Source organism: Paramisgurnus dabryanus, chromosome 18, assembly GCF_030506205.2.
Source record: "Paramisgurnus dabryanus chromosome 18, PD_genome_1.1, whole genome shotgun sequence".
In the NCBI taxonomy this organism is placed as follows: Eukaryota; Metazoa; Chordata; class Actinopteri; order Cypriniformes; family Cobitidae; genus Paramisgurnus; species Paramisgurnus dabryanus.
The window spans coordinates 17,689,904-17,703,318 of NC_133354.1; the positions used below are offsets into that span (position 1 = coordinate 17,689,904).

At 38.3% G+C, this 13,415-nt stretch overlaps 1 protein-coding gene across 1 annotated transcript in view; it reads left to right on the plus strand.

Moving 5' to 3' along the window:
• The window catches only part of pcxa (pyruvate carboxylase a), a 134,209-nt gene that overhangs the window by 26,747 nt on the left and 94,047 nt on the right, over window positions 1-13,415 (plus strand). Inside the window, exon 8 of the mRNA XM_065287068.2 lies at window positions 573-691. Within this exon, the coding sequence (XP_065143140.1) occupies window positions 573-691 (119 nt within the window). The remainder of the gene's footprint in view (window positions 1-572; window positions 692-13,415) is intronic.

The following is a 13,415-nucleotide window of genomic DNA, read 5'->3' on the forward strand; positions in this document are numbered from 1 at the left end:
AAAACAAACTTTATACACTTACATTGGGTCAAAAAAGGGACGAGCCCTGCTTGCTGGTTATAAGTACTGGGTTGTTTTAACCCATTGTTGGGTTAAATATAAAAATTTCCTGGGTTAATTTTAACCCAGCTGCTGGGCTTGTCCCTTTTTGACCCAATGCTGGGTTGAATTTTGTTTGTATAATAATCATACGTATTTTAAACACCTTAATACATTTTTCAAAGAAATGTCACGATTTTAAGATGAGCTCATGATAAATGTTCACTAATCAGCCAATCACAATTCAAATCCAACATCTGCTGCTGTGTCACTGTTGCTTTAGACAGTATTGCTTTAGAAACATGAGTGATTGGTACAGGATGTTATGTTTTTTTGGTTGAGCTGTCGGTTTATTATTATAAATGATATGATATATGATAATGCACCCCTACTAGCGTGTCACACGTTGTTTAAGTTCACAAATTGTTTTTCTGATTTATCTGAAATTTTCTATTAATTGGGCTATTTATAAGTACCTGTGAAGCTCTGAACGGTATGTGGTGCTCATAACTCAATCCATCTTTTTTCTTTAGGTTGGTTATGAAAATGCAGGCACAGTGGAGTTCCTGGTGGACAAACACGGTAAACACTACTTCATCGAGGTCAACTCTCGTCTCCAAGTGGAGCACACAGTTACAGAGGAGATCACAGAGTGAGTTTTTCTTATTTCCTCACGTTCTCTCAATCCCTCTTTCTGTCTTTTTCATTTATGAACAAAGACCCTCACAAAAACAATAATGGTGGCAGGATGTTTGAGGGTCAGTCTTTTGTCAAAAACTGACCCTGAAACATTCTGCAATCATTATTGTTGTGTCTAAATGGCTTTTGTCAAAACACAATTTTAAAAGAAATGTCTGTTGGACTACTACATCTTTGATTTATTGATCATGCACTAGGGCTGTGTATTGGTGATACAATACGTGTCACAATACAAGGGCCATGATACGATAAAATGCGGTACGTTACGATACTGTAATCGTATTTTGGTAATAGAATAGGATATCATATTTGTCTCTTCCACTCATTAATCTAGATTCAGAAATCTATGTGCTGTCACTGTGATGGGTGACTTTAAAAAAGGCAAAGCTGCAATGTATATCTTGAGTCAGCTTACCCAATAAGGACTAGTTGCCCATTTGAAATTTATATAATGATGGTTGCTCAGTGCAATGTGCTTGACATTAGCATTGCTTATTTGCTACCATATTTGTGCTCCCTGAGCAAACATTTTAGATATAACCGATAAAAGACGGTTAATTCATAATAGGTCTGTCACGTTTATGAAACGTTTTTTAATTGCCTGTTTTATTGCTTTGACATTTAATTCTCTACACTTTTTTTTGTTGTTTGTTTGTTCAGGAAGAAATTTTCACACGTTGTTGTAATTATTCAAATAAAATATTTTGCACTGTTTACCTGGCAGTAAATATTAATGCACATAATACATATTTAAAAGTAATTATTTAAAGCAACACCATGTAGTTTCCATGTAAAAATGACTTACAGCTCCCCCATGTGGTTGAAAAGCGCAACAGTGCCTGGTATCAGACACTCTTCTGCAGGCAGGGGGAGGAGCGGGGCTGTGTTTCCTACCCTCCACCGCCACTTTCAGAGTGTGCTTGTAGCAGCTAGGAGGCTGCTCAGGTTGCAGCAACAGTACAATTTGTCCAGTTAAAAGTTGTTCTATCACTGAAATAATTTTAGAGACATTATTTAAAGGTAAAAAAACTACATAGTGTTGCTTTAACGAATATTTCTTTAAAAAACTGAAATTCTTCATAAGAAATAAACACAATAAGTGTCTGAAAAATAACTGAAAATAAAAATGCAATCAAAATAAACTGACTATACCAGATAAGGCTGTAGTGGCTGCAAAAAAGAAATTCCTTACAGATCCTTAAGAATAGCGTCCTTCACTTCCCTAAATTTGGAATTGCTGTTTTGTAAATGTATGTTTTACCTGGCAGTTCATACTACTTATCAAAGTTTTGCACTTTTCCACTGTATTGGATTGCTTTGCAATGTATCTGCAATGTCAGTTAAGGAGCGCCATCAGATATTGTTTTGTGAATACAGGCACTGCAGCTCCCCCTTGTGTTTTTTGGAGAGATATGCAATCATTGTGGTGATCTAAAAATCATCGCGATGAGGTCAAACAATCGGGATGAGATGATTATTTAATCATTGTGACAGCCCTTATTCATAATTTTACAATACAAGAGCCATTTGTCAATTGCCATAGAAACAGAAGGCGTGCTTAAGACTGCACATGTGCTGTAGCTATCATTTACCATTAGCTATCATTTACCATTATCTCCTTGACCCACATGAGGATTTGTTAAAGGCACAAAAATGGTTAATGAATAAATAATGACAGAATTTTCTTTTCTTTTTTTTTCTTGAACTACCTCTTTTAAATTGCTGTAATGGGTGGGTTAAAAATTAAAAGCTGTCAGTAATATAATGTGTCATTGTGATTCATTATGCTTTAACTTTGATATATTTTTTATTGGGATTTACTTTGTAGATGTGGTGGAGGTATATTAATAGCTTTGTAGTTTCCAGAAATAACTGCAAATTTACAGCAAATTGCTGCAATTACTGCAAATTACTGCAAATTAAAAACCGTTATAAAGTCCTTGAAATCTCAGACACTCAAAAGTAATTTTTTTTTCACAGAGCTGAGTGTTTATCAGATACATAATATCCTACAACTGACTGGCTGACATTTAGGATATTTTTGTTAAATAATGAGTAATTCGTTGACATTTTATCAGAGCGTTTTTATGAGATCGAATGCAATTCATCTAGTGGAACTAAGGGGTAATGTTCAGAAAGCCCCATTACACTAATTAACACTCAAAATGTGTATTGTACTCAGGCTGTTAAAATGTCAGTGTGTAAAAACATGATAATAGATGGGAGACATCATCATCATCTTAGGCCCTTTAAAACCCGTACGATTCTCAGCAGGCTTGTATCTCAAACAAATCCTTCCTCATTTTGGAGAACAGGATTAAGTGTTTCTTTTACTCTTTTGAACCTAGAGGTAAAATCAAAGAAAATGTTTGACTTCAAATGCAGAAGCAGAAAAGCAAAACATTTGATTACGAAAAGCTCAACGGATTAATAAAAGTATGTACACATGAACACTTGAGTGAATACACATGATTTTGACCTTTCTGAGTCATTTTTGCTGCCTTAGCTACCGCTTCCGACCTAGTAACTCCGTAGAGCGTGACTGCGCCAACATACCAGCGCTCCATTCATTATAAATGTCTATCTCGTCGCATGAAATTGAAGCTGTCAGATCGCAATTGGCATTGCATGGCAACCCAGCTGTGAGCGTGAGCCTTTGGAAGCGCATATGACTGTAATGAACTTGATTTTCAGCCCTTCAGCCAACAGTAGGGCTTGTTTGCCAAGACCTTCACCAGCAGCCACCTTCTGTTCATCATACTGAGACACTTGACTCCCCACCTGTTCTGCTAACATGCTGGCCATTAGGGTTGTCCAGTATCAGGTCTTCACACCCTAATCTAAAAACTTGATTATTAATGGCATTAAACATTTGGAAATTGTTGTTTTCTAAAATGTGTGATGGGATGACAGCAGCTTTGAGAATAGGAATTTAAGTACAGATCATATTCAAATGTAAAGTAAAAAATTATAAAATTACAAAATATCCAAATTAAGCAAAACTTTTTAATATCTTCCAAGGAGCCACATATTGCTTAGAATTAAACAAATGTCATTTTATCAACCAGTTATCAGTGTTTGGACAATTTTTGCATCCACCATGGGCATACTCGCACTACCGGAACTGCACACGAGTGCGTTTGACCTTCAAACCCTGTTTAGTTTGACTAGTGTGAGCACTTTGTACCATGCCCGGGTGTGATTTTGGTTAATTGGGCTCTGGTCCGTATGCAGAGGTGTGCTTGGGCGCGGAATGCACAGTGTAAGCGCAAATTCTGCTGCAGTGTGGATCAGAAGGCAAGACATGAGTGGTGCGACTACAATGAAATTGTGATCTCTGGCTTTGGCCGCTCATACATTTTGTAAGGTTGTACTCACAATATCCAAACCAAACCGCGCTCTGGCACGTTTGACCCACAAACCCTGGTACGTTTGACTAGTGTGATCGCTCTGTACCTCGCCCAGGCTAGGATTGGTTAATTGCGCCCCAGCCGGGTTGCAGAGGTGTACTGGAGCGCGGTTTACTTGGGCTCAGGCGCGGAAGGCTATGGTGTGAGCGCATTCACGCCTGAGCGCGATTCAAAAAGTGAAGACGTCAAAAACCTTTTGATGCGTGCAGCAGGGTAACGTGAATGTCCGAGCTGTACACGTGATAGATCAACTAAGCAATATGATGACATGTGAGAGGGCTGTCTGTAATCGTGCACCAAATGACTCTGAATAAAAAACACATACTTAAGATTACGATGGGTTCCAGTGTTAAGACAGCGCTTTACTTCCTGCTATGTTCAAAACAATCGCATCTTAATGACGAAAACGCGCCCGGGCTCGGATCAATAAAAGTACAGTGTGAGTGAGTTCATCTGAGGGGGTAGGGAGGGGGGACAATCGCGCTGGGGCATGGTTTGGGTAATGTTTTTTTGGAGTTTGTATAAGGATGTTTGTAATGTAACAGCAGACATGGGGACTTGTGACTTGGTGACTTGGACTCGAATCAACTTGAGTCGCTATTTTTGTGACTGTGACTTGACTTGACAAAAAATAAAATACTTGAGACTTGACTTGGACTTGGAAGTTAAAGACTCGGGACTTGACTTGACTTGAGACACGATGACTTGAATGACTTGAGTGTTAATCACATCATGTTTTCAGTTTGAATATAAAACCTATTGACTATTAAAAAAAATAAAGTTGACCCAGTTGGAGCGCAGGCTGAGAATGGCGTTGTCATGACTGAATCACGACACTATCATCAGTCATGCCCTCTCGTACCTTACGCACAGAAAGTTGTAATCTGGGACACGTAAAACATTAGTTAGAAATTTGTGCCGAGTAAGGGTGTCACAATTTCCATTTTAAATCGAAATCGATCGATATTAAGTCCTCGGACTTCGAATTAATGTAATCGTCGATGCTGCCACGCCCCCATGTCACGTCCAGTCTGCTTGCCAAGCTGAAAAACACACGTGTTGAGGGCTGCAAGTCAACCTCCTCTAACTTCGCTAGCTATAGCCAGTTAAAAGATAACATGGCAGATGCAGGAGACACCACGCGAGCTGCAGAGCTGCAGGTGTCTGTGCCAGGACCAGTCGTTTTTCTGAACTGAGATCTGTTTAGGTTTCACAACAACTTATTTCAGTTGCTTAAGAGTTATGAAAACAGCATTTAATTGACTTATTGGGGTATAGTCTCACAATCTCGTCTGACGGTAATAAATTTTTTTAGGTGCAAAGTACTGACAGGAAGTTTCGTTTTATCAGGTATGTGCGTGTACCATATTTTTCCACTGGCAGCACGACTAACATGGCAGGGCATCTCTGGGTTCAAGGTCAGATGTTATATTTCATAAAAGTCTAGTCTAAAAATGGTATAGCAACCTGTTCTTAAAAAAAAGTAAAAATCAAGAATCGTATTGTGACCTGAGAAATGAAAATGTAATCGAACGGAGGGTTTGGAGAACCGTGACCCCCCCCCCCCAGTGCCGAGTGACACACACAAAAAAAGAGAAATCATGTACATGAACACACATAAATAATTGGCAATACCACGAAATGCAGTGAGAGTCTTTAGGTTATGTTACTTGAACAATTATTTCAGAAAATGCTGTGTGTTGATACTGTTAAAGAAATCTGAGCCATAATGTTAACAAACATGCAGCATGTTATGTGACATGAAAAACAATAGCTGACAAAATAGGAATGTGTGTAATATATATTTATACTCTGCCTAGCTGTATTATTACAGCACAGTACTATCATTACTAGCATTACACCTCAAGCCTGATAATGCTATTAAAGCTCATATTCTTACCTAACACCGACACTAAATCGCTGAAATAAACCTTCAAAAATGGTTGTTATCATATGACTTTTGTGTGTTCTGCTTAAGTCAAGTGCAAACGGTATGGTGAGCAGGGTTGCGAATGACCAAAGTGCTTTTTTGTGTTTTGGTGTGAATAGGCCATGATGAAAATTGGTGTGAAAGCAAGACTCGAGCATTGAAAACACAATAATGGATTTTTGTTTGTGCGGCTCAGTAAATACGTTGTTGTTGCTTTTGACTCTTTTGCCGATTACAACGTCTGTAATCACTGCTGTATGTATTGTTGATCCTGATGCCCAGAGACCTTCATGTTCCTCTGTGTATTTGCATGCAGCCGGGCTTTATTTTTCCTTTAGACTCAATCTCTGCACATATGACCTTCACTTGGGCAGAATAATTAAGATCAATTACCCTCCGCTACTCTGTCGCTCCATGCCACTGGCAAGGTAATAAAATATGCCAGCTGCCCATAATTACCCATCATGTTTTCATAATTCGATATCTCCTCCAATCTTTTGTTCATCCCTTCAGGTCATAAAAACTATGGCGGTAATAAGACAGCTGACCATGGTGACTCTGTCGTTGTAGGGAGGTGAAATGATGGTGGTTAGTAGTACCAATCCATTTTGGTCATGTTTATGCTTTCTCAGTCTGATGGCAAGAACCTTTTCAAATGGCAAACTTGAATCTGATTGACTGGCTTTATTTATTTTCTGTGAGTAAAGGCGCACAACATCGAATCTGCTTTTAGGCTGCAATAATAAGTAGTTGCCGGACATGCAGGTTTGGCATTAGGTTTCAAGTGTTTTTCAAGTGAGTACACCCAAGAACTGCGTGTTCCACCTTGAATTGTGTTGAAATGAAACTCGCCTTCATTCTGTTGTTAAAGAAAGAAATAAAGTTGTGGATAAGCTACACCGTGTACGGTTACCATAAAACAATATAATTTGTGAAGGGAAATACTATATTCTCATACGCCGATCAAATGCGAAAGGTTGCTAGATGTTCCCCAGTCGACTGTAAGTTCTTTAGCTGTGAAGTGGAAACATCTAGAAGCAATAACTCAACGACAAAGTTATATACCGGAACTGCTGAGTGCTGAAGCGTGTTGCACGCAAACATAGCTTGTCCTCAGTTGCACCATTCATTACTGAGATCTGACTGCCTGTGAAAGCAGCGTCAGCACAAAACTCGTACGCTGTGAGCTTCATGAACTGAGTTTGTAAGCACCATAGAAACCATTGATGGAAAAGTGTAATGACATTATTGCACAGAGCAATTTTGCCTTTATAGTCCCAATACTAATGGAGCGCACTGTACATGGGTAGGAACTCATTTAACACCGTTTAAAAATTGTCTAAACCCCAGAGTATTTTTTACGTGTAGGTTTACGTTTTATAAAATAATTAGAAAACGTTTTGACATTGTTAATGGGCATCTAGGGTTGTGCCGATAGACTATAGTATTGTGTATCGACGATTGTCAGACATAAAGATCGCTATGACGATAGTTGGCGATGGTTATTATTATCATAGTTTCACATTAACATGCACATTGCATGCTTTTCCTTGCACAAAAGGGATTGTGGGCTTCACTTTGCGCGAGAGAGCTTGTAACATGCATGGATTCCTTCTCGCACGCACCTAGACTTAAAAGGGACATTTTTTTTGAAAAATGTTATGATTTTTACCGCTTTGGAATCCATTCAGCTGATCTCCGGGTCTGGCGGTACCACTTTTAGCATAGCTTAGCATAATCCATTGAATCTGATTAGACCATTAGCATTGCGCTAAAAATAACCAAAGAGTTTCGATATTTTTCTATATTTAAAACTTGACTCTTCTGTAGTTAAATCGTGTACTAAGACTGACGGAAAATTCAAAGTTGCGATTTTTCTAGGCAGGTATTGCTAGGAACTATACTCTCATTCTAGCCATTTTACAGCTGCAAAGTCCTTGATTATTATGCCAGAATGAGAGTATAGTTCCTAGCCACATCTGCCTAGAAAATTGCAACTTAAAATTTTCCGTCTGTCCTAGTACACGATGTAACTACAGAAGAGTCAAGTTAGAGTTAAGTTGAGAACATCTTTTGGACAGTCTAGCTTCTCCTTCAATGGGGCTACACTGTGAAACTCTCTCCCCACTGGGTTTAAACTGTATAACAATATTAACATTTTATTAGAGAGCTCAAACAATGGCTTAAATCGGGCCAAAGTTGTTCTCATGTGTATAATGTGCCTTGTTTTGTTTAACAATGTGGTTTTATTGGTTTTAAAAGCCTTCTTTGGACAGGTTTTGAAAATTAGCACATGTGCTATAACACTTAACAATGCATCTGGTTCTTCCAGTGTTATTGCTATGTCCATATAAAAAAACAGTTTTAAATGGGAAAAATATCGAAGCTTTGGTTATTTTTTAGCGCAATGCTAATGGTCTAATCAGATTCAATGGATTATGCTAAGCTATGCTAAAAGTGGTACCGCCAGACCTGGAGATCAGCTGAATGGATCCCAAAATGGTAAAAATCAAATGTTTAACTCTTGGGGAGCTGGAAAATGAGCATATTTTCAAAAAAAGTGGAGTGGCCCTTTAACGCGAGCATCTTGGACTCTTGCTCGGACCTGAATGCGCCCGGCATCGACTTCTAGCACCTGAACTTGTATTACGGATTCGGACTCTTCCTCACACATGAGCTTGTAATATGCGCGGCTCTGACATTTCCTTGCACTAGAGAGATTGTTAGCGGGCAGAGTGTTAAAACCAACGAGTGTGATGTTCCCGCTCCCTGGCACGCAGGAATTTAATAAAGCACTCCAATTAATAGCATTCTTTTTAAGAAGGTTGCCGTCATGACAGTAGTGCCCTTGTTTCTTTTTTGTCCACTTATCAAGTGACTTGTCATAAATGAGTCAAAAATGAACAAATAAATAAATGAGTGAACTACTGCCTGCCCCCCCGATACTATCGTGTATCAGCGATCTCAAAGGCTGACGATAAGACAATCTCAAAATGGGGCATATCACCCAACTCTATGGGTGACTACTTTGCAGATGCTGAAATAAAACAAAGTTTTGATTGATTTTGGATGTTTTTGGACACAACATAATTCTGGCCGTTTTGTAGTTTTAATTAGATTAAAAATGACAAGTGACCTAAACTTTTGACTAATAGTGCCACAAGTTTAGTGTATGCGTTTTAGTGCCAGATAAATGTTACCTGCCTGAATGCATAGTGGCAACTATAAAGTTTAGTGCCAGAGGAATTGTGTAGCTATTTTTCACAGCCCTAACTTGGCTCCTTAATTCCACTTAGGGAAAAATCCTTATGTTGTGGCATACAGTGATGTATGAATTGTATGAATGTATGAGTTCCTGAATGCTGCCAACATTGTGCCAACAGTTTACAGAGGTGTCGTTTCTCATCCAGCATAACTAAACTTCTTAGTACACGGTCAGAAAAATGGGCAAGCCAGCTGTCACTGCGGCAATACCCTCTTAATATGTACTATTTTGGTACAAATGTGTATAAAAAATTCACTTATTGGTACCTCTGAGGGACTAAAATGAACTCTTCTGGTGCAAAGGTGTACTTTTTGAAAGGGAACTGACCTGGTGACATCTAAAGACCATTTTTGGTCTTTGATCTTGTTGATCCACACAAAAGTCCAAGGCTAAACCCCAGTGCAGATCTTCACAATAAATTGGGCTGCTGGCCATGCTTGGGCATAAATGCTTGACCTTGTTGTTTTGTCACATGAAAGCAAATCCCCACGTCCTGTTCACCCTTTGAAATTAAATGTTCAACAAGCTCACGTATTGTACGTTTTTCCCAATTTCCACCTTTGACGTCACAGCTCATGCGTTCAATTCCTCTACACAAAGTAGTAAGAAATGGACGGCATAGAGTTGATTGAGTGCTTCAGTCATTCAGCCCACTTCCAGCCCTCACAGCTGTGGCGTTACGCTGTGACTTTTAACACTCGTTCTGTATTCATGTTTGTTCGCTGTTCGTGTGAGAGAATGTTTTTGTGCCGGCGTGTTTGGACGCGCTCTCTGGGTGACCCTGGTAATGGCTTTCTAATTACTTTGGGTTATTGCTAAATTGCAGCCGCTCATTTGTATTGGTCCGTTTTTGCGAGGAAGTGATTGGACAAGGGCATTAAGTGGATCGGAAAGACAAAATGATGGAGGTGCCGGAGAGAGCAAGAGAAAGAAAGATGAATGAGGCGAATAAACCTTTTGCGCCTAACAGGGGAACTGACCTGGCCATTAGTATATTGTTGTGTGTTTTCTGCGAGCGTATTGATTAGTTTTTTAATGGACAGGCAACTAATGGTACAGATCATTATGGGTTGTGCGAGGTGCCAAAAGTGTCGAGCCTGAGAGGAGATTTGGTGATTGAAAGGTCAAATATAAATGACGTAATGACGTAGGAGGACAGAAACCTACAGTGTTAAGTTGATTTGAATTGAACGTTGAACATGGGCCACCCACACAATCCCATTCCGTTTTCTTGTGTTCATCTGGGAATTTGATTCCTTTGTGAGTTGGGTGTTGGTTGTGTGGCGTCGCGTCAGATAATAGAGCAATGTTTACTGTCAACATGATTTCAATTGTTTGTTGATTTGTACTTATATTGATGTCTGAGACCTCTGTCCATCTTAAATTTGGATCTGAACCCTTCATAGCCCTCTTTAAAGCTGGAGACCTGATACATGAATGCAGCGCTCTCCAGGTGTGTTTGTAAGGGTTTCCCTAGCAGCACGTAACCGTCTGCAGATCAGATCGGGCACACAGTAAACAACTGTGTTTAATGATGCTGTTTAAACATTGCTGCTTGGACTCAACACCTGCACACACTTATGACCAGAGATATGATGGTAAGGGACAAGGGTGGTAAGGGTTTTTACTCAGAGGTAAATTAATGGTTATTGGGATGTCTATCGCATATCTGTAATGCTGAAGGAAACGTGATTCTAAATTTGGAAACGGTCGACCATTTTTATTTTCGTTTTCTGCTTTATATTTATTTTATTTATGCACTGTTAGGAATATTCCATTAAAAGAAAAATTCAGATAATTTACTCACCACCATGTCATCCAAAATGTTGATGTCTTTCTTTGTTCAGTCCAGAAGAAATTATGTTTTTTGAGGAAAACATTGCAGGATTTTTCTCATTTTAATGGACTTTAATAGAGCCCAACACTTAACAGTTTTTTTCAACGGAGTTTCAAAGGTCTATAAACGATCCCAAACGAGGCATAAGGGTCTTATCTAGCAATACGATTGTCATTTTTGACAAGAAAAATAAAAAATATGTACTTTTAAACCACAACTTTTCGTGTAGGTTAGGGGTGTGACGGTCATTATATAACCGTGAGACCGACGGTTTTAGTTGAACACCGTCATTAGAACTCTATAACCGCCAAAACCGTGTTATTAAAATATTTTTTAAAACATTTTTTTATCATAAAATAAAAACAACCGTTAACAGTCTGTGTTACACACCCCCTCACGTACTCACGCAGTGAAAAATACAGAGCGGAGCAGACACTGACAACGCGCTGACATACAGGACAGACCAGGTTACTTTTCGGTTACTTTTGAGATTTAACATATTAAACAAAGTCTCACCTTTCAAATCATCTCTTCCTTCTAGTTAATTTATAGCATCAAATAAACATGAATGACCATGAGAACGACGAATGTTGTTTTAACCACGGAAAGGCGGCAATACACTCCGCTTTTCAAGTTCAAATCCTTCATTCAAGTTCAAGTTCATTTTATTTGTTAAGCGCTTTAAAAAAGGTTGAAACCTACCAAAGTGCTGTACATAGTCAGGCATACAGTAAAAACATACTAGTAAGGCATAGAACTTAAAACACGCGGCAACACAAATTAACAGGCAGGATTGCCATGGCTAGTTACATAATACAATAATAAAAACATAAAAAATAAAATCAAAATAAACCCTTCGATGTCAAGTAAAAGCACAATTCAAAAGAAAAGTTTTCAGCCTCTTTTTGAATTCTGATATTCTCCCATGAATTCAGTAATCCTCCCATGTTAATCTACTAACTCTCTTGAACGCACATTCACTGCTAGTTGTCTTGCTGTTAATTTTAAAGAAACGTAGAGCAAGTAGCTAATCAGTGTCTAGTTTATTCAAACGCCGGGTGAGCACTGCGCAGCGCGTTGGCGGAGAGCGTTTGCTGCGCGTGGCCATTGTGCTTTTACACCGGCTGCGTTTAATAACAATCTCAAGTTCATATTACTTTCTTTTACCTGCATTTATGAGCAAAACCTCTTCAATACGCTTTTAATCCACATTGTTTTCGTTCTGTTCTGGTCCGTGTAATGACAGATATAGACACAATTACAGACATAAAAAGCCCAATGCACAAATCTGTTTCTCTGAAGATTATTAAGATAGATGATAAATAGAGGATTAATTTATGCTGGGCAGAGAGTGACAGCGCAGTCTTCTGGCAACAGTGTTTTTTTTTTAAATATATTTAATTGCTTTCTGTTAAATTGTTCAAAGTTATTACTGTTTAAAACACACTTGGCATCACATTCATGATTTTATGGTCAAATGACACTTTCCCCTCAACCCACGAGCATTTAAACGAGCAAAACGCCCCCCACCGACGGTTATGTGACGAACCGTCACATTTGACTCACGTCATAACCGTCATCACCAATTCTGAAACCGGCACACCCCTAGTGTAGGTCCGGTCCAGCGCGACCTAACGTAAATGCGTAGTGACGTAGGGAGGTCACGCGTTACATATATAAAACGCACATTTGCGGACCATTTTAAACAATAAACTGACACAAAGACATTAATTAGTACTTCAAGTGTTTCAATTTGCTGTAGGATATTTATTGATTTGTTTTAATATAACACACACACACACACACACACACACACACACACACGTGTGTGTGTATATATATATATATATATATATATATATATATGACATAATGTTGTTTTGACCTCTGTAAAGCTATCAGTATGTGTATTGCCACTGATATTTTTCTTTCAAGTGTTTCAATTTGCGCTTTTATTTATTTATTTATTTATTTTATTTATTATTATTATTATTATTATTTTTTCTAATTAAAAAAACATACACTTGTGTTTTGATAGTGTTTTTTTAAGAAAAATGATGTTTTAAATGTTTTTTTGAAGTGTTTAAATTTACCGCATATTTATTTATTCATTCGTTTGACTAATTTATATATCCTACATTTAAAAAAAATATTCACTTCATTTTTAAAGAAAAGACTGCTGTTTATATTATTTTAGAAATGATGTCACACAAAATATAATGAGCAAAAAAGGCG